At 35.2% G+C, this 23532-nt stretch overlaps 1 protein-coding gene across 1 annotated transcript; it reads right to left on the bottom strand.

Moving 5' to 3' along the window:
- Positions 1-608: 608 nt before the first annotated feature.
- Positions 609-23181, bottom strand: LOC149791273 (26S proteasome non-ATPase regulatory subunit 9-like). Its single transcript, XM_089969781.1, has 6 exons — positions 22760-23181; positions 14765-14867; positions 11489-11679; positions 10384-10485; positions 5117-5205; positions 609-1074 (listed from the first exon to the last, which is right to left on the bottom strand). The coding sequence occupies exons 1-6, from the start codon at positions 22868-22870 to the stop codon at positions 1047-1049; spliced, it is 624 nt and encodes a 207-aa protein (XP_089825907.1). The 5' UTR covers positions 22871-23181; the 3' UTR covers positions 609-1046.
- Between the last annotated feature and the right edge of the window lie 351 nt (positions 23182-23532).

A 23532-nucleotide genomic window follows, 5' to 3' on the forward strand; every position in this document is an offset into this window, starting at 1 on the left:
GTTACTGAGTCAGTGAGTAATTAGTGACAATTTAAATAGCTGTGTTGAAGAGTTACTGAGTCAATGAGTAGTGACTATTTAAATAGCTATGTTGAAGAGTTACCGAGTCAGTGAGTAATTAGTGACAATTTAAATAGCTATGTTGAGGAGTTGCTGAGTCAATGAGTAGTGACTAAATAGCTATGTTGAGGAGTTACCGAGTCAATGAGTAATTAGTGATAATTTAAATAGCTATGTTGAGGAGTTACTGAGTCAGTGAGTAATTAGTGACAATTTAAATAGCTATGTTGAGGAGTTACTGAGTCAATGAGTAGCGACTATTTAAATAGCTATGTTAAGAGTCACTGAGTCAATGAGTAGTGACTTTAAATAGCTATGTTGAGGAGTTACTGAGTCAGTGAGTAATTAGTGACAATTTAAATAGCTATGTTGAGGAGTTACTGAGTCGGTGAGTAATTAGTGACAATTTAAATAGCTATGTTGAGGAGTTACTGAGTCAATGAGTAGTGACTATTTAAATAGCTACGTTGAGGAGTTACTGAGTCAATGAGTAATTAGTGACAATTTAAATAGCTATGTTGAGGAGTTACTTGGTGCAACAATACTGCTGTGCATGGATCCAGCTCTTTAATTCTCTGCACATGGTTTAATACAGAAATGGAGGCAATTTCAAAGTTTGCCAATTAATGAATTTGTGAGTACCGCATGTAAACTGGATTTATATTGAAACTTTGTCAAGAATTTATTATTTTTAGTTTCAAGATGCATTATCCATTACTGAAATCCATTATACAAATATTTGTGTATAGTGTAGGACCAAGGAGATCATGAATCACATCTATAACTGGAACACAGCACACCCACCCACTCTTCCATCTGTTTTACCCCCACCAAAAATTTCACTTGCTATCCCACACATTGTACTGTGATCAATGTTTATGGACCTGGCTGCTCACGAGGAAGAGGTATAGCAGTATTGTCTTCAATTTTTCAATCAAGAATTATTGCCGTTATTCCATTGTGTTGCATTACAGTTTTTCATGTCTTCATCTTGTTAATGGGACAATATTGCATCTGCAAAATAGATATGAAAACACACATTATTACATGTACATAAATATTTTATGATATCTGCATTCGCATTACCAATAACTTGGACCGTTTGAAAACATTTTATAGCCTCTGACCTTGGGATGTGAGCAGGTGTCTAAAAGCATTAGGTTTGTACTTTGCAATAATATTCCACCTGTCTCCTAATATTCATCACTGGCAGGTAAGGAAGGGCAAGCCACATTTTCAAGTTGCTTGTTTAGTTGGAAGAGTGGTAGGTGAGGAATTGCAAATTGTATTTTCAAGATGCTTGTTCAGTTTAGAGGAATGGCATTTTAGGCAGATTCAGTATCAGACACAGTGTAGGAATAGTAGAATTTATGCAGGGTAAGTACAAGTTCAATCTCACATGCCTTGCCAATTGAAATTTTTGAACATTGTAGCATAGTCTGTATGTCATGGCCACTGCATGACACTCCAAATTACTGCCACTGCATCATGGTCTGTATGTCACAGCCACTGCATCATAGTCTATAGGTTACACCTACAGTATCATAGTATGAAGTTTACAGTCACTGTGCCAAAGTCTGAAGGTTACAGTCACTGTGCCTAAGTCTGAAGGTTACAGTCACTGTGCCAAAGCCTGAAGGTTACAGTCACTGTGCCAAAGCCTGAAGGTTACAGTCACTGTGCCAAGGTCTAAAGGTTAGTCACTGTGTCAAAGTTTTAAGGTTACAACCACAATATCATAAGAGTCTCAAGGTTACAGCCACTGCATTACATTCTGTATGTTACATACACTGTATCACAGTCTGTAGGTTACAGCCACTGTATCACAGTCTGTATGTTACAGCCACTGTATCACAGTCTGTAGGTTACAGCCACTGTATCACAGTCTGTAGGTTACAGCCACTGCATCAGTCCGTATGTTACAGCCACTGTATCACAGTCTGTATGTTACAGCCACTGTATCACTGTATGTTACAGCCACTGTACCACAGTCTGTAGGTTACAGCCAATGTATCACAGTCTGTAGGTTACAGCCACTGTATTACAGTCTGTAGGTTACAGCCACTGCATCAGTCTGTAGGTTACAGCCACTGTATCACAGTCTGTATGTTACAGCCACTGTATCACTGTATGTTACAGCCACTGTACCACAGTCTGTAGGTTACAGCCAATGTATCACAGTCTGTAGGTTACAGCCACTGTATTACAGTCTGTAGGTTACAGCCACTGCATCAGTCTGTAGGTTACAGCCACTGTATCACAGTCTGTAGGTTACAGCCACTGTATCACAGTCTGTAGGTTACAGCCACTGTATCAGTCTGTAGGTTACAGCCACTGTATCACAGTCTGTAGGTTACAGCCACTGCATCAGTCTGTAGGTTACAGCCACTGTATCACAGTCTGTAGGTTACAGCCACTGTATCACAGTCTGTAGGTTACAGCCACTGCATCACAGTCTGTAGGTTACAGCCACTGCATCACAGTCTGTAGGTTACAGCCACTGTATCACAGTCTGTAGGTTACAGCCACTGTATCACAGTCTGTAGGTTACAGCCACTGCATCACAGTCTGTAGGTTACAGCCACTGTATCACAGTCTGTAGGTTACAGCCACTGCATCACAGTCTGTAGGTTACAGCCACTGTATCACAGTCTGTAGGTTACAGCCACTGCATCACAGTCTGTAGGTTACAGCCACTGTATCACAGTCTGTAGGTTACAGCCACTGCATCAGTCTGTATGTTACAGCCACTGTATCACAGTCTGTATGTTACAGCCACTGTATCACAGTCTGTAGGTTACAGCCACTGCATCAGTCTGTATGTTACAGCCACTGTATCACAGTATGTAGGTTACAGCCACTGTATCACAGTCTGTATGTTACAGCCACTGTATCACAGTCTGTAGGTTACAGCCACTGCATCACAGTCTGTAGGTTACAGACACTGCATCGCAGGTATTGCAGCATCTCTTTTTAAGTTCTTTACAGAACAATTAATGATCACTTTTGGCACTAAGTTTCTCTCTCACTTTGCGAATATTTCCTGTTTGTCAAGCAGTGAGTATACTCTGCTAAGTTCTGATTGGTGATTACTGTTTACCCTGGACCAGAACAAAAAATAATCACCAATGTTAACTTAATGGAACATATTTCACTGTGTGATACCAGAAGTGTAGTTTTCAAATTTTACCAAAGTAGAATGTATCCTTTATGTTGAACAAGCTGTTGGGATAAAATAATCAGCGTGGAATTGGGGGGTGGGTGTCAATATTACTAACCATGTCCCTTGGTGATACTTCTAGAAGGCAAGTGAGTGCTGTCAATTTGTTTTTCATTTTACCAACAAAAATGAGTGCTGGTGCCTATAACAGCTGTTTCAAATGAATTCTCAATTTGAAGAATAAAAGGACAAGTGACTAATAATTATCGATGACTGCTGAAGATTAAAATAACTTGCATATGTTATCGTTTTACATTGATTTTCCACCCCTTGTATCATTATATGTATCAATACAGCAAAAACATAGATGCTTCAATCAATGAATCATTTCACTCCTATAGAATCAGACTATAACATGGTTATCACATTTTTCTTGTCAGCTTGTGTGCCAGCCATGGTTATTCCGCTGACAAGTACTTTGTGGCAAACCATGTTAAGTCTGAGTCAGCAATAACTGACTGCATCTATACAGTGCTGGAAAAATTACTATTTATTGCAGAAATTAAAAAACACAGTCACATATGATCACTATCAGCATCCCCATTTAACAGAGTATCAAACTTGTAATCCAAGGGTTCAGTCTTTAAAACCTGTTCAAGTTGTTTCCCTTGGCAAGTCTTTGAGAAAGTTACTTGGCTGTTATTTCCTCTGCATGATGTTGCCAATAATCAGTAATGTGTCAAAAGTACCATCAAAACCAAGAATCAGAATTATACTTGTATCTCCTCATTGGTAACTTCTTCATCAAACTTTACTTACAAATTAACTAGAGATGTCAAAGATCAAAATAATGGATAAAGATCTAAGGCAGAACTAATGGCAGACACACAGGTATTTACTGAAAGAAAAAAAGAACTGAACTCTTGAAAGATGAGGAAAACTGTTGGGGGTGGGGGTTGTAGCCATTTGTCAATTATAGCCAATGTTTTAAAAGTGCCACTAAAACCAACAAACAAACCATGAAGAAAAAAATATTAGAAGAATGTTTCAAGCACATTGGAAAATCGTTAATATATACTTTCCTATGAAAAAGAAAGGGCCTTCAGTTAATCCCTGTGGTACTCCAATATAATGTACTATGAAATATAAAGGCCTTCAACTGACCATCGTGGTACTCCAATAAAATGTACTATGAAATATAAAGGCCTTCAACTGACCATTGTGGTACTTTTACTGTGCTATGAAAAAGAAAGGGTCTTCAATTGATCCTATGTTACTCCAATAATCTGTACTATGAAAAAGAAAGGGTCTTCAATTGATCCCTGTGGGACTCCAATATGCTCCTGTGGTACTCCAACATACTGTACTATGAAATAGAAAGGGTTATCAATTGATCCTTGTGGTACTCCAATATAGTGTTCTATGAAAAAGAAATGGCGTTCCATTGATCCTTGTGGTACTCCAGTATACTGTACTATGAAATAGAAAGGGCCTTTAATTGGTCCCTGTGGTACTCTGACATACTGTACTATGAAAAAGAAAGAGCTTTCAATTTATCCCTGTGGTAATAAAGTGAGAATCACAAAATCTGAGATAAACCTCTCCATCTCGCTGCTTTGTAATCTACTATTAAGATAAGTTAAAAACCATAGACACTGAACAATGTTTCAAACACTTTAGAAAATTGTTTATAAATAACTTGAAAAAGAGAGGGCCTATAATTGATCCTTGTGGAAATTTCATTAAAAGGTGAAACAAAGATCAAAAAGACTTGTCGGAAGCCACAATGGCATAAAGTACATCTTCACCAGCTTATCATTTATTTTACTGTAGCAGATTCTGTAATTCAAAAAATCATAAAAAATTAATGTGTACTTTGTTTACTTGTACACTTACCCCAGCAATCCTCTCCCACTCCAAGGCTGTGGTTTTAATGTCAGACTGACAGACATGCCATCCCGCAGCACTTTTAAGGCCAAAGATTGCTGTAAGGAAATGCAGAAGGACCCTAATTTTTGCCATTATTGGTACAAAAAGGTCTGAATAAAGAAATTGTACACTAAAATAAAATTATTCAAAAATGATAAACTCAAGTCAATCAAATGACTAAAATTGGACTTGCCTAGCCCTGTTGTAAATCTCTACCTACAACCATGAAAACTTTACATTCTTATCCATTATTCTCATTCATTTTTTTAAAATCATCAAATTTGTAAATTTTTTAATTTCTTGGGCATTTCATTTCTTAGCACACCTCTGAAAAAACATTTTACAATACTTGACATTCTAAATGGTGCAGTATATACTCACTTACATAGACCCTGATCTGCCATAACATAATACAGTCAGCTCAGGATCTATACCATTTGTTACATAGACCCTGATCTGCCATAACATAATACAGTCAGCTTAGGATCTATACCATTTGTTACATAGACCCTGATCTGCCATAACATAATACAGTCAGCTTAGGATCTATACCATTTGTTACATAGACCCTGATCTGCCATAACATAATACAGTCAGCTCAGGATCTATACCATTTGTTACATAGACCCTGATCTGCCATAACATAATACAGTCAGCTTAGGATCTATACCATTTGTTACATAGACCCTGATCTGCCATAACATAATACAGTCAGCTCAGGATCTATGCCATTTGTTACATAGACCCTGATCTGCCATAACATAATACAGTCAGCTTAGGATCTATACCATTTGTTACATAGACCCTGATCTGCCATAACATAATACAGTCAGCTTAGGATCTATACCATTTGTTACATAGACCCTGATCTGCCATAACATAATACAGTCAGCTTAGGATCTATACCATTTGTTACATAGACCCTGATCTGCCATAACATAACACAGTCAGCTCAGGATCTATACCATTTGTTACATAGACCCTGATCTGCCATAACATAATACAGTCAGCTTAAGATCTATACCATTTGTTACATAGACCCTGATCTGCCATAACATAATACAGTCAGCTTAAGATCTATACCATTTGTTACATAGACCCTGATCTGCCATAACATAATACAGTCAGCTTAAGATCTATACCATTTGTTACATAGACCCTGATCTGCCATAACATAATACAGTCAGCTCAGGATCTATACCATTTGTTACATAGACCCTGATCTGCCATAACATAATACAGTCAGCTTAAGATCTATACCATTTGTTACATATACCCTGATCTGCCATAACATAATACAGTCAGCTCAAGATCTATACCATTTGTTCTGCTGATTACTCCAAAACAAATGGTGCTGATGCCAAGGAGCCTGCACATTATGAGATGGCAGAGCTAGGTCTGTGCAGTTTATAGTTAGACTGGACTTATAAGCGAGTATGGTATAAATCACAAGGTTTTCACAAGCATACAAAAATGTATGTGACTTTAGTGAGAGTTTTATTTGGATAAATAATAAAGTTATACAAAATCTGTACTGCCAATAAGAAAACAGCAACAATTTTGTCAGACATATGCTAAATATAAAAAAAACTTAAACTTTATTTATGGCATAAAAATAATTTATTGACAGCAATAATATAGGTTAAACCAGGAAACTATATGGCCAAGTGGTTTCATCCAGTTCACAGCCTGGTTTTAGCCAATATATTTACATCATACAGGTACATTTAAAACTTGCTCTCGATCCCACACCCTGGATGAAGCTGCATATGCTTGTGTTAAATTAACACTTTTCTACTAGCTCTGTGAAAAACTAAACTGAAATATTACAACGCCGTGGCTTAGATTATAACTCAGATATGTTGGGTATTAGAGTATCCTGATATAGTTGCAAAGTTCTGGGTTCAAGTCCTTGTATCTATTTACCTATTTAACATTTTAACTTAAAAACAAGAAAATCTTTTTGTACTTCTGTTCACTTCTATACACATGCTTTTTTTTAATACACATAAAACGTACAATATATTGTAGCATTAATTTATACAGCTAGTTAAACAGCTTGAATGAAGTTTTTAATAACTCTCCCGTACAGAAGAAAATATGAGTGATTGGACCAGGAATCAAAGCTAGTATGGAATGGTTTTGCATTATGCATGCACAGCAGTACAAACCAAGTGTACTGATGATTTTCCACTAATCCCTATGATTTACACCCAAATACACTGTGCATCCCCAGATGTTAATACAGTAGTCCCCCTCTTACATGGCCACCCCTATTGCAGCAGGGAAGTGGCCTTATAATGAGGGTGGCCTTTCTAGAGGGGGATGATAAACGCGAATAGTAAATACATATGAAGAAAGTCACAGGTACATTTAATTCTAAAACATTTAATATTTTCATTAAAAAACCCACATGCATGTTGTGAAATAAACGTAAAACAAAATGTTTCATCATTTTCAAAAGAATCTTATGAATAACCACTGATATAGTTTTAAAACTGTCTTTATAATTATGTTACAGATCACATCATCTGTCACTTTGTGGGTAACAGTCTAAAAAACAAACCAGTCTCGTCACAATTAAAATTATCATTGCTGTCATATCCCTTGCAAATATCGTTTAGTCCAATCATTGACAACTTCATTATTATCATCAGCTGATTCTACACTAAAGACTGAACACTTAATATTGTATCGCACTTAAAATATGTGCAACCATCCGTTACTTGCCGTAAAGTCGTCATATCCCAATTCAACTGACAAAATTGTTGCTTTTTTTTGTAATTTAAATCAGGATACAAACATCTCCTGGCTCAAACAATCTTCCTTTCTCTGTCCATTTCACCTTCCCACTTCTGCAGAATTGTTTCCTTATTTTTAACGATATTGTTTATCTGAGTCTGTCTGACATCAGTTTTCTGCAAGGATGCTTGATTCCCCCCTCAGACAGTTGAATTACTTTCACTTTCTCCTCTAAACTGAGAATTTTTCTTTTCCACAATGACATGTTGATCTTTTTGCAGTAAGTTATTCATGTTGCCAACTACAATACTGATAAAACAATTTTTTATGCATCTAAACAAATTGCCGTGTGTTTTTAAAGGAAGTGATCCTGTCACATGATGTGTTAGTCGCAGTCTGGTACCATATTGTTTTTATACATTTCTTTACACTAAGTGAGAGAAGCCAAAATGGTTTCGATATGTACCATTAACGTCACGCAGATTTGACCTAATGGCCATTACGATTTGTAATTTTGACAATTATTGTCGGTTGTAATAGCCACTAATTATCAAAGTTAACAAGCTCAACATCTTACTAATGGAAGCCATAAAGGTTATCAAACCATTTTCCTGCTGACTCATGTTTTGTACATCAATACTGCCACTTCTCAACTGTTACTACTGTTCAGTAATTGTAATCTTAACAATTATCAGAGTGACTAAACCGGACATCTTACGATAACACAGCAGTAAGACTACTTGGATTACATGTACTTACCCTTTTGTATGGATTAAAATTTGAGTCTTTCCCTGCTTTATGGAAAAATGTGGCTTCTCATGAGGCGTAAATGATATAATATTAACCTTAGTGGTACATGTACTTTAGTCAACACTTCTTTCAGTAATGAAAACCTGACATCAGGAAACAGAAATTGGATTACTTAACACACGTTATAAATAAAATACTAGTTCTGGATACATATTAAAATAAAATGCGTCTGCTTTTGAGGGGTAAATTTTATATTATTGCCCTAATATTCTGGCCGCTGGTCACGTTAGCCAGGTGGCCTTTCATGAGGGGTACTTTTAAACACAAGCTGGTCAGGGGAGCCATTCAAGAGGGGGACTACTGTAGATGCATTAAGACCTATGATACACTGTGCTGTTGCATGTTAGATCCTATTTACACCCAAATACACTGTGCTCTTGCATGTTAGATCCTATTTAAACCCAAATACACTGTGCTGTTGCATGTTAGATCCTATTTACACCCTAACATAGTGTGCATATCTAGATGATACAAATGAGTTCATGTCTACGCTACACTGTGCTTTTGGATGTTAGACTGTATCTGACACCCTTACAGATAAATCCAGGCTTATGTTAACCTAAGCTGTTGGAAATTGGAACAAGATTTACATTCTATTATACTGTACGTACCCAGGTCTTAGAGATTAATATGGGGCTATGCTGTGCTGTTTGAGGTTAGACCATGCTGTACAATCATATACTGTGCATACTTAGATGTTGCAGATGAATCCAGGCCTATGCTACACTGTGCTGTTGGATCATGATTTCACCCTATTACACCATGCACACACAGATGTTACAGATTAATATGGGACTATGCTACACTGCTGTTAGATGTTGGATCATGATTTACACCCTATTACACCATGCACACACAGATGTTACAGATTAATATGGGTCTATGCTACACCATGCTGTTGAATGCTGGATCATGATTTACACCCTGTTACACCATGCACACACAGATGTTACAGACTAATATGGGCCTATGCTACACTGTGCTGCAGAGGCGTAGCTGGAGGGGGGGCAGGGGGGTACATATGTCCCCGGGCGCCAAAGTACAGTGGCGCCAAAATGAGGCTTACAACGTTACATTATAATAAGTAAACAAGGGTAATATTCAAAAATGTGATTAAACGGGGAGGGGGCTGGGGCGCCAATTTTATAGTTCGTCCCCGGGCGCAAAATATCATAGTTACGCCTCTGCTGTGCTGTTAGATGTTGGATCATGATTTACACCCTATTACACCATGCACACACAAATGTTACAGACTAATATGGGCCTATGCTACACTGTGCTGTTAGATGTTGGATCATGATTTACACCCTGTTACACCATGCACACAGATGTTACTGATTAATATGGGCCTATGATGCTACACTCTGCTGTTGTTGGATGTTGGATCATGATTTACACCCTATTACACCATGCACACAAAGATGTTACAGATTAATATGTGCCTATTCTACACTGTGCTGTTGGATGCTGGATCATGATTTACACCCTATTACACCATGCACACACACAGATGTTACAGATTAATATGTACCTATTCTACACTGTGCTGTTGGATGTTGGATCATGATTTACACCCTGATACATGGTGCATACCCAGATCTTACAAATGAATCCAGCAATAACCTACACCAACAAAAATATTGCAAGGCAAAGAAGCCTATCAGTGTACCATGTATACTTACTCCTACACTGTGCTGAACAACTGTGCCTATATTCTGCAAACTCTGAAACTTGTCCTTTGTGATGGACCCAAACTGTGTAATCCTATCCCCAACATTCAGTCCCTGTTAAAAAACACAACCAAACTTGATTTGATTTTGTCAAACTTGTATGCCATCCTTGGCAGATTGGACTTAAAAAAGTAAAAAGGTCACAAAGTGAGAAAACAAACTTATAAATAATAGAATATTAAGCAATTTGCAGGAATATTTAATCAAGAAAACTTGCGTAATGGATATAAAAATTTAATCAGAGACTTTTATGCATAAAAGTATCAAATTTCATGTCTTTGGGCGAAGATGAGTGTCACAGTGTGCATATAACTAGACTAATACACTATAATGTCTCATTATTGCTCTTTTTATTGTTATGGTCCACAGATCTATCAACCTGATACATCCACCATACAGAGATCTGAAATTTCGTCCAATTCACACATTCCTATACATTTCAAAATCCCAACTATCCTCCAGCCAGAGGATAAATGAGTTGGCCTATTTAAGTGGCTGTGAGGTGGCTTGGCTTTTTAAGGGGATGTGAGGTGGCTTGGCTGTTTAAGGGGATGTGAGATGGTTTCTTAAGGGGCTGTGAGGTGGCTCGGTTGTTATGTATCTGGAAAGAGGTTAAATTTACAATACACAAAGAAAGTAACAAGAGGTCAAATCAAACTGGATGGATATCAAAGGTGTTTCTTGATGTTGGATGATTAGTATGGGAGGTAAGAAGGTACACTGTCAGAATGTGCTTACTTAGCAACATTAATGGTGTTTCCAAGGCTATATCATAAATGATGACATCAGTATCCAACATCAATTTCATTGGAAGTGAATCTTGTCAAAACTCAATATTAACAAATTCAGTTGATTGTTATCCTCATGCCAGATGAAAAGAGTAACATGTCTGATGAATGGCTTCCTGGTTCAAGACATTTAATTACCAAAGTCTGACTCTAACCTCACCAAAGGTTAACAGAATGGCTACATCTGAGTTGACACCCTACTTGTTTGACTCTAACTCAAATTATGCTAGCAAAAACCTGAGTTCCAACAGAATGTCTATTTTACTCACAGCAGAGAAGGCAGGAGAACCCTCATCAACTCTATCAACAATAGCAAATGGTTCCCTAGGAGTGTCCTCAATTTCCATGGGGATGGGAGACTGGTTTCCAGCCTTTTCTCTTTCCATCCTGGCATCAGCATGGATTTTATACAATTCTTCTTCAATTTCTTTCATCAGAGCTTTATGATCATTCTGCAAACCTGTAAATAATGTTAATGATAATAAAATTGAATAATTGATAGCATTTCATGATCCTAATTTTATAATTAATGATTATTGATGGTCAGGAGAGGAAAGCACTTTCTGAGTGGACATTTATTTCAATTACTGGTTTATTCAATGTACAAAACAAGCATTTTGGCTTCCACAGTCGAGTCACCTTTGTGTCATTCTTGAACAACCTCCTGTGGACTCTAGGATGTAGAACAGGCCCAATGCAACAGCCTGCATGTTGTAAGATTTGTACATTGAATCACATGATCATAAATTTGACTTGAAACTAGCTAACATAATCTGTACACTGGATAACATGATCATAAATTTGAATTGAAACTAGCTTACATAATCTGTGCACTGGATAACATAATCATAAATTTGACTTGAAACAAGCTAACATAATCTGTGCACTGGATAACATGATCATAAATTTGAATTGAAACTAGCTAACATAATCTTTTCACTGGATAACATGATCATAAATTTGAACTGAAACTAGCTAACATAAGCTGTGCACTGGATAACATGATCATAAATTGAACCTGATAAACACTTGTCAACTTTGCTTGTAGAAGCGGGATACAGTTAACATAATTTCCATGCTTGTACATTTGAAGAAAAAATCTCAATATAAAACCACTGATAGATAAACTATATAATTCATACATAACTGGTAAACATACTGGGTCAAGAATGGGTGTCAATATTTTTACCTTCCTTGAAATGTTATTGTCAATTATCACAGCCTTTAAAAATATTCTACGGGTACATGTACATTCAAAAATGACAGCTGTTAGAGGTAACCATGTCAGTGTACAAATAAATTTCTTAAGACATACCACTTATTTTGAGACCAGCATACGTTAGTTAATGCATTTTCTTTAGTTGTACCAATTACAGCCCTTCATTCTGTACAGTGTTGTACCAATTCCAACTCTTTATTATGTACAGTGTTATACCAATTACAAACCTTTATTCTGTACCATGTTGTACCAATTATAGCCCTTTATTCTGTACAGTGTTTAGTTGTTCCAATTACAGACCTTCATTCTGTACAGTGTTTAGTTGTACCAATTACAGCCCTTTATTCTGTACAGTGTTTAGTTGTTCCAATTACAGACCTTCATTCTGTACAGTGTTTAGCTGTACCAATTACAGCCCTTTATTCTGTACAGTGTTTAGTTGTTTCAATTACAGACCTTCATTCTGTACAGTGTTTAGTTGTACCAATTACAGACCTTCATTCTGTACAGTGTTTAGTTGTACCAATTACAGCCCTTTTTTCCATACAGTGTTTAGTTGGGCATATTAAAGTACTTTATGTTGTACAGTTAGCTTTTATCCTTATGCAATTTGGCAAACATAAGAAAAGTTTGAATCTCTTGACTTCATCCTGTTTTACTGCCAGGGATAAAGATAAAGTCAGTCTTTCTTAATAGCCAAACCAAAGTAGTAAATTCTACAATAATGTAACACAAATTCCATTTTACACACATAAAAGATCTGTGTTTAGCAAATGCAATGTGACTTTATTTGCTGAAATATGCAAAAATGCATTACAGTTGGAATAACTGATTTAGATAAGGATTTGTAAATGTGCTTTTGATGAAATTGAACAACATAAATTGGAATGTTGACAGGATTTACCATGGAACATCAAAGCATGACATTTTTTTCATCACTGAACAGATTACTGATAAAACAACTTATATTTTTAATTATCATGTTGATTAAGACTCAATGTAATGACTTTTGTTATAACCAGCTGAAGGTCTTAAATGAAGTAACAGAAAAGAGCAAAAACCAACGTGTTGTAAAATTAAACAAATAATTCATTTCCCTAGAATACAATGTGAAAAGTTGAACATAACTTACAATATTGTGAATTAAATCCCAAATAGTCCTAAAATTTCTATCACAAGTTCAGATGCATGAAATTACAACTGACTTTCAGTGGTATTCCAAATATGTTCTAATACTGAATGTGTTGATGTGCCTGTAGTCTCCAACATGTTAATGTGCCAATTCTCTGGATTGTGCTGATTAGCTAAGTCTTTTGATGTATCACACTAATATAATCCAAACATGTCCTTGTCTTAATACACTATAATTCCAAATTAATATTTTAGAATATTATTGATGAGCACTTTGCATTCCAGTGAATAATATTCTGAATACATAAATCCACCTGAATTAAAAATTGAACACAATGAGAATGATTCTCCTCAGATGTTAAGGCAAAAATGAGTACTTTTTCAAGTAAACATTACATAAAAATCTAAAACATAATAACAGAGCTATGATAGAGGTCATTCTCCTGTCCTAGACTCAGATTCAAATAAACAAATTACCTCTAATGATAATCATCTGAATATTTAATCCACAATGATAGAGAAACATCAGCAATGTATCATGTTGCTTATAAAATAAATGTCATTGGTCAAGTAGACCATAAACTTGATCTTGGACAAGGTCATGTACAAAATACAGATGTACATAAAATCTAATCATTAGGAAAAGCCAGCAAACAAAACAAATTAAATATACATAACACTTTAACTGCCAAGACTCACAAACAAGTTGGTTAAGTATTTTGCATTCAGCTGAATAATGTAACTAAACACTAGGAATTCGAAAAGTGAAAAAGTCAAGAAATTAAAAACATTTATTGTAATCAGAACGATTTTAATTGGTATATTTAGGATGACCTCAGTATGCATGTAGGATTTCAAAAAGTGGAAAAAGCCAAGAAATTAAAAAATTTATTGTAATCTGAATGATTTTAATTGGATGACATAGTGATTTTATCAGTATACATGCAGTGATCAGTTCTTTTTCTTATTTATGTTGTACATGTTTGCAGATTTTTTACAGGTTGCAAATTAACCTGCCTATAAATGGTCAACACAACTCATCACAAAAATTCAAAAGTAAATTCAAGAAGTTACAAATATTCAACTTATAACAAAGCATATTAAAATGGTACTTAACTGACCATTTTATGTCCATATCAATAATCATCTGACCTCAATAATAGTGCACAGTGCTCTAAATTATTTAATTACTTACAAATGATGCGGTGCCTGGCATGTCTGACTGAATACACATCTATGTCTGCTCTAGGGAAGCCCTCTGCATCCACTAATGGACCCTTCATTCCAACTCCACCTTGCTAAAAAATAAAAGGAGAAATACTGTAACTGAGGAAGATGCAACATGTAAGTGAATAATAATATACAGTTACAGATCCCATTGAAATGAGTCAGTGGGTCAGTAAATAAGTACATGTCTTAATCTCTATATCGTGGAGTGCGTAGTGCTGTGGTTTGGCAAATAACTATCTGTAAATAAGCAACTTGTGCAAGTAACTACTGTGATGTTTGATTTTGAAAGTAAATTGTATTTAGATGACAAGGAAACTGACTTCAAATCTAATGGCACCTGTACCACATTTCTTCATACAAAAGGTCCAGGACTGTTCCCAACTTTTCAAATTAATACATGTAATTAAACTTAAATTGCTAGGGAAAGCAAGAGTATTATGAATGGCATGTTATATGACCACACCGATATTTAAAAGTTTGTTTTGAATATAACTGATATTTTTTAGCACAAATTATTTTTCTTTTAAACTTTTGGCCCAGAAATCAACAAGTTTCTTTACTCTGAGTACAAACCATCTACGGTGTTTGGACCACATCTTTGATGTAGAACTAATGTCACTGTGCAGAATCAATTCTTCTTTTAAACCAGTGACCTTGACTATTTGACCCCTGAAATCCATAACATTCTTCTTATTCCAAATGCAAGCCTGTTACAAAGATTGTTTGATGTAAATCATGTAGAACTAATGCTACTGTGCCAACAAAAATTTACTATTCTTTTAGTCACTGTGACCTCAGTCTTTTATCTTTTGGGTATAAATTTCATAGGTTTCTTCCTTACTTTAAGTTCAAGCCATCCAGAAAGATGGATAACTGTAGATTTTAAAGAACTCAAATTATTGTGTGGAAGCCATTTTTTTCTTCTTTCAGCCACAATGATCTTGACCTTTAACCTTTTGCACTTGAAATCAATTGGCTTCTTCCTCACCCCATGTGAAAGTTATGCTTAAAGTTCTGTATCTGTAGATGTTGGAAAACTCAAGTTAATATGCAGAAACCATTTTTCTTCTTTTAGTCATAATGACCATAACCTTAGATTTTGTGAATAGTTCTACCATTCCCCAAGCACAAACCATCCATAAAAGTTTGGTAACTATAGATAGATAAAGATATTGGTCAGAAACCTAACTGGTAAGAGACAAATGGATGGTCAGACAGAAGGTCAACATCATGTCTTAAGATGTTCAGCCATATTGTGGGTGCATAGAAATTGAAAAGATATTTAAATGAAAATCCATGTGAATGGATCAGATGCATCGACTGGCATGGCTCAGGCTCCTCAACTTGAGTTATGAGCCCTGGTCCAGGCTTCCTCCCCTTGTGACATTTGGTGGGGGTTATACATAAAAAAGAATACTCAAATCTGATGATGGTCCAATGGCCTTCAAGCTAGAAAGCTTACTGTCAGATTTGGTCCAATGGCCTTCAAGCTAGAAAGCTTGCTGTTAGATTTGGTCCAATGGCCTTCAAGCTAGAAAACTTACTGTTAGATTTGGTCCAATGGCTTTCAAGCTAGAATGCTTACTGTCAGATTTGGTCATAGTATTTTAAATGGATTTTTATAAACAGTTTATTATAAGTCTTGTTATATTTAGCATCAACAGCCATACTTTATAGCAGCTTGGCACGAAATGTACATACTCAAACGCCCTTCATATCACAATTATTTTGTCAAATTCTGCTGAGAAGAAATCATTTAAAGGATTTTCAATTTTACTAAACTTTAATATTTGAATGAAATGAATTCTTTCTCCAGACAAAATTGGGCAAAGTTGGCAAAAATAGGGGAAGGTGACTATGGAAATGTCAAAAGTTTATACTGTTCAAAATGGTCTCCATATATTTGTTTTGACATCTTTTCAAGTCAAATAATTAAAATACTGAAGAAATTATAACAGAACTTTTCTCATTGCACTTCACCACAGGTGTAGTATTGTGTACAACACCAACACAGGTTACATTTAAAAAATATGCCACTGTTTCCAACAAAGTCTTCTTTTCGTTTTAGAGGAAGATAACATTATGAATATCATTAGTAATAAACCTGGAGATATCCAATGAGTTGTAACTTTTTTCTGATTTAGGACATAAAAGTCAACTTTTCACTCACTTTTTTCCAGTATTTTGTGTTAATTTTCAGCAGGAATTCAATAGATAACAGGATTTTGTGTTAATTTCAGCAGGAATTCCATAGATAACAATGTAATTTTTTGCACTGACAATGAGCAATTTGCACCTAACTGAGCATGAAACTTCTTCTAATCTAAAACCTTCATCTTTGAAGGCATTTACTTTGATTAATAACATACTGTATTTGAACAAATGGGGATGAAAAAGTGGCTTGAAATCAAAGAAAAGTCATTTCAAGATTTCTCTACATTTAGTAATGGTGGCCATATTTAGTTGCAGATCAACAGTCTTTGTATAAAGTTACAAGCCATCTATGCCAGGATGATCTTCCTCAAATTTGCACTAATTATGTCAGACAGTTTTGGGGAAGAAGTTTTCAATTAAGTTTCTATTATTAGTAATGGCAGACATATTCAAAGAAGATTATCATCATTTTAACAAATTTAGAAAAACCTTTATGCCAAAAATGCTTTCTGTCAAATCAGAAATCAAAGAAAAGTCTTTTCAAGATTCCTCTACATTTAGTAAAGTTACAAGCCATCTATACCAGGTTGATCTTTGTCAATTTTGCTCTAATTATCTCAGACAGTTTTGGGGAAGAAGTTTTCAATTAAGTTTCAATTATTAGTATTAGCAGACATATTCAACAAAGATTATCATCATTTTAGCAAATTTAGAAAAACCTTTATGCCAAAAATGCTTTCTGTAAAATATGATCAGCTTCTTTTGAGTGGATTCCATTTGGAAGCTGTTTAAATATTCCTTTGTTAGTAAAAGCAGATATATTGTATGGTGATCTACATCCATAAAATAAATTGAAAAAGTCATGATGCAGAATGCTGCATGTAAAATTATTTGCAATTAGAGTTTTTTCACATTGTTCCATAAGAACCTGCAAAGTTTCACATGAAGTGACATTTACTCCAAGCATCATCACAAAATTGTTAGTAAAGAAGAATCACACTCCACAATATCTTAAACTTATGTTTGAAACATTAATACTCCTTACTTTAAAAACTATAATGCATACAGGTCCTAAATATATCACATGCAAACCAGTTTTGATTTTTATACCAAAGACATTTTTAACCAGGATGTTTATTTATTGTGTAACTCAAGAATTGTAAAAGATTTCATTTTAATTATATTGCTTTGCTGTATCAATGTGTATAAAAAGCAAACATAAAATCAATACCAAATGATTAAATAATTTATTTTCTAAATTCCCTGCTAGAATCGATACATAATTGTTGTATTGCTCAGTCTAAAATTAAAGCTAAATAAAACCCACATTCAAACATTAATATCAGTTCATTCTTCCAATTAACGAAATGAAGAGTCATTCGGTGAATGAAACAAGAAAGTTTTCTATTTGATCTTATAATCATACATTATTTATCCTCTTGTTGATTCACTTTCATGTGTATATTCACACATTTCATAATTCTCCTATCATGTTCTTTAGGTATATTCATTTACTGTTCTTTTGGGGTTTATTTCATTCATGTTACTCTTTCACTGCACTCTTATCTGCATTTATATCTGATGGATAACATAACAAACTGAAATAGATTAAAAATAACAGTTTAAATAATTACTGAGAAAGAAAAAAAAACATATATATAAATATACTGCATATCTATCTTTGCTTCCACCTCTCCCTGTATAGCTCTTACTTCTCCCTGTCTGTCCAAAAGGAGGTCACTTCTCCCTAAAATTCAAGTCTAGTTTGATCCCTGATCTACATGTACAAAATGTAACACATTGTGGAATGTACTATGCAAATGTAAGTTGTCAATAAACAAGCATATTTCAGACTAGTTGTCCTCATGTATTCAAAATTTCCATTGTTTTTTTTCGCTCTGTGTAAATCCTAGTCACTGACAACAGGTCACTTCTTAAAAATTTCACCTAACTGCTTAATTTCAATTTATTTTCACACACACCCATACTTATTTAAACATCTGATGATGTCGATAATAGTACCTTGGTCATATGTTGAGAAAGACGAATAGGACTGTTATATGAAAATGGTGACATCTTGTAAAAATTGGTGACAAAATACTGAGGTTGGTGATTTTTTCTGCAACAACTTTTTTAAAGCCGGTGTCAACTCTAAGCATGTCATCCTAATGTTATTACCATGACAACAATGTGTATGCTGCATTATACACTTTATAATTATATTTGTTTTCCAAAAGGGGTGTGAAAACCAAATATTGATTACTTAAGTGGTATTAACCTGTTCAATGAACACCAGCAAAGATCATCAAAAATAGATGCCACAATATGCGTGAGAGATTACAATCCGAGCATAGTCCAGTTAAACAAAGCATATTAAATTTTGAAGACCTTTCAATTTAAATTGATAACTATAAGAGTTGTAGACATGACATCAACTACAACAACATTTTGATTTGATACTCCATTTGATATTCAAATGATCTTTGACCTCCAGTGATAGAATGACCTTGTTTTGTTCTACCATTCATTTCTACCATCTACAGTTTGAATGGAACTTGTTACACACTGAAGCAAGAAACAACCATTCAATACATAATTTTAAAGCCTATTTAAACCAAGGTAAAAAAAACTTCATGTTACTACTATGTGGGTGATAGAATGTCTCAGATCATGCATGCTAGGCTAAGAACAAATTATAGTAACTTAAATTTATATATGAATCATGAATCTAATGATAAGTATTGCAAATGTGGTGAAACTGAGAATGCAAAACACTTTCTTTTAGACTGTTCTATTGAAATCCTTATGATCAAATCCTATACACACTCCCTTTCACTCGTACGATTGAAACATCAATAATTAGCAACCCTATGTTAACTGTAGAAAATAACACACAAATATTTAACTGTGCAAAATTATATTAGGATGACCAAGAGATTTAATTAATGGACTGAACTCACAACCTCTTGAATTTCAATTAGTTAGTTCTTATTCAATGTAGAAGCCCCAGTCATTTTTCTGATATTGAAATAACTGCAAACACTTGATTTCTTCATATAGATCTGTTTAACAGCATTCCAAAACAGTTTAATTTTTAAGAATATCTCTATTAGAAAAAAAAGTTATGCAACTTTTAAGTTCCAAAATATTTACAAATTTCTAGAATTTGTGTCTTATGTAAATGTATTCAGATTATGTGGCAGTCATGGAACCAAAGCAAAATGTTCTTTCCATAAAAAATGTTATAACTTTCTTTTTTGTTGAGATATTATGAAATTTGATAGTCTGATTCCATTTTTCCTGCTGAATTCATTGTTCTCATTAAATATGTTTTCCAACTTCAATATTTTCATTTATAAATGAAAAGCATATAAACACTTCACAACTTTTATGATGTTTAACTTAATACAAATATATCACATTAGTAATAGCTCATATGTATGTAAAACAACTTCAAAAACAAACAAAAATGAAATGTTTATTCATAATTGTCATTGAAACAATGTTGCAAGACCTAAATTCATGAATAGGATTCAAGTTGGTTTCATCTTCTAATTCCTGTGATGTTATATTTAGCTCCTTGCTGAATGGACCAGGGAATGCTGCCATCTTTCACTTAGAACTAACGTTTCAATATTATATACCTGCAAAATAATTTATCACTTTCAGACTTTGTATTTTTTGTCTTGTATTTTTAAAACACTACTGATCCTATCAAATGTTATCAATGCATTGGGAATTTAAGAACCCACTTTAAGTGTGTGTTAAGTTACTTCGCTACGCTTGTCAAAGTAAAAAAAATATTGTCATACCGAAACTATGCCTTTGTCTGATAGTGATGTGATTTTTTATCATTATTTCATCAGACAATGTCCCATTACAAAATTTAAACAAATGCAATAACATAATAAATATAAGGTTGAATATATTTTAAAACTGATGACCATTTGTCAGTTCAGATATTTAAAGCATTGACAACTTCAGCCTATTTATAGTGGACGAAATCTACACTTTGCGTGTTCATTTTGCGACTACATGCTGTTTAACCGTACAACAAGCATTAATACGATAAAAACTATTAAAAAAAACATTTTAGCATGTTCTTCTGGCATACCAATTTGTATAAAATTAATAAGAAGTCTAGTTTTGGAACATCAGTTGTGGAAATGTTAACCTCGTTATCAGGAGTTAAAATTCAAATATGGCGGACAATGTCGACATGGGGAGATTCAAATGTTTTACACATTCAATGCTCATTGCAGTTGGCTTATAAACGTTTCAATATATAAATCTGGTTGCAAAATAAAGCTTGGAATATGCCAATTTTGATGATATATGATGCATTTATTTAAACTGCCAAACTTTTGGTCAAATCTGCGTTAAGTTTGAGGGATTATTTCTTTGTTTAGGAATATCATAGGAACGTGCTATAACCATTGACCAAATTGTTTACATCTCCTCTGATTGGATTGAAAAGTTCATGAATATTCATGAAGTTTTAACAACCTGCATTTTGTACCCACGGCATGATAAGCGCTTATTTCCAATGACGCGTGAAATCTGTTTCGGTGTTGCAATCAGATGACATGTATTGATGCTGCAATGAAAATTCTACACTTGGTCAACAGTTTCATCAGATTTCCAGGTAAACTGTTATCTTGTCCGTGTTAGACTGGGGTTACTATTCATTGTTATGCTTTCTTTGTATATTTTCTCTATATCTGTATGTACCAGCATTGCAATCATTAATGTTATGATTTTCATTACTGTTGGGGAGACAGTGCTAATAAGCTTGTGTAATCTACTGAAAAATCATATGTTCATAAATTTTGCATTTGACAAAGTTTCTCAAATAAATATGGTTTAAACTAAATACAAAATACTGACAGAAGTGGGAGAGAAAATGGCAAATGAATTACAACCTGTCTAGGCGCAAGCACATACACATACCCAAACAACGAAAGGTAATCCATGAGCAAATCTTGAACAAGACCAACAGAGCCAAGTACCGTGGAGTCATCTTGAAAAGCAAACTATCTTGGAACTCCCACATAGACTTGGTAACCAAAAACGCCAATCAGATGACATCTTTTCTGCAAAGAAACCTGTCCTCCTGCCCAAAACACACCAAGGCTTGCTGCTACAAGATGTTCCTATGCCCACACCTTAAATACATTTTTACAGTATGGGACCCACACTCCACAACCAATGCAGTCAAACTAGAAAGAGTCCAGAAAAGCAGGCTGCAAGATTTTGTCATGGCGACTATCAACGAACCAGTAGCATCACAACTATGCTCAAGGACCTTCAGTGAACAGAACAAGATCATCATGATGTACCGGATCATTAACCAACTGGTTGAAATACCAACAACACGATACTTGATCCAAGAGAAAGCATCAACCAGAGGCCATGCCAACAGATATAGGGTACCATACTGTTATGTGGACGCATATAGCATTTCTTCTTCTCCACAGGAATCCGTCTTTGGAACTGCATGCCAGCGACAGCCATTACAGCGCCTTTCATTAGAATCTTTAAGGTCTATATCGGCGCTGTAAGATTTATGTATTAGCATATGCACCGTGTGTAATTTTAAGCTGTTTTAAACTTGTTAAAAGAGCCATCCTTCACGCATGTCTGCATATGAGCCAAGGCGTAATTGGAAGATGAGAAGGTTAGGAAAATAATCGAAAACAAAGTGCATTGGAATGTGATCCTTACTGACGCGTATTTCGGTGTATTAGTTAATCGAAGAACCCATTCAGATTTAACACGAATATTAAAATCAAGTCATTTTTCGTACAGATTCTAATACATCGCCTAATTCTTTTATCTCAGCTTCTATTTCGTCTCTTCTTTTCATTAGCTGATTCATCTTTACCATGGTCGCCGCCATGTTGCTGATCTCAATCATTCCAATGCATCCTAGTTAACGCGAAGCTTGATATTTTGATCTGATGTTCATCTTCAACTCTACCAAATTCATTGATTGATTATTTGGATTTACGTCGCGTGCGCCCAAAAGCGCATGTTTGACGGGTTTATTCCTGTACAGCGGGATGCTAAATGTACATGGGGGCAGGAATTAGTGCCACATCCCCCGGGCGTTTATGTGCTCAAGGAGCACTGCTAATTTAGCCCTCAGGTCGTAGGACTATATGTCTCTAACGACCTGAATGAAGGGCTTTCATGAATGGGAATGGACCCAAAACACACGTTAACAGAGAGTTGATTTCAGTCCGTTATTGACTGTACCACAGGGGCTAGTTACAGGGAAAATCAAGGGATGGGGGCTCTAACCTGTAACAATATAACATGTCATATTGTTACAGGTTAGAACCCCCATCCCTTGATTTTCTTTGTAACGAGTCCCTGTGGACTGTACTAGGTGACGACCCAAGCAGTATGTAACGCCCGTTGCTATTGGTTGCAACGATGACGTCACATCGGGACACCTAGCTTTAGGTGGGTGGAAATTGTGTCACATCTCCGACGTTATACGATGTCAGAGAGAGGCAAGAGGGCAAGGAACTCGGCAAGCCAACCATGGACGTCGTGCACTCCCAATAACGGCAG

Source organism: Sinohyriopsis cumingii, chromosome 9 (genome assembly GCF_028554795.1).
Source record: "Sinohyriopsis cumingii isolate HCF-2022 chromosome 9, ASM2855479v2, whole genome shotgun sequence".
Lineage (NCBI taxonomy): Eukaryota > Metazoa > Mollusca > Bivalvia > Unionida > Unionidae > Sinohyriopsis > Sinohyriopsis cumingii.

Coding starts and splice junctions, on each gene's coding strand:
- LOC149791273 (XM_089969781.1), bottom strand. CDS start 22,870: ATGATTGAGATCAGCAACATGGCGGCGACCATGGTAAAGATGAATCAG. Junction 14,868..22,759: donor TAGGCGATGTATTAGAATCT/GTACGAAAAATG, acceptor TTTATTTTTTAG/CAAGGTGGAGTTGGAATGAA. Junction 10,486..11,488: donor GTTCTCCTGCCTTCTCTGCT/GTGAGTAAAATA, acceptor GTTTTTTAACAG/GGACTGAATGTTGGGGATAG.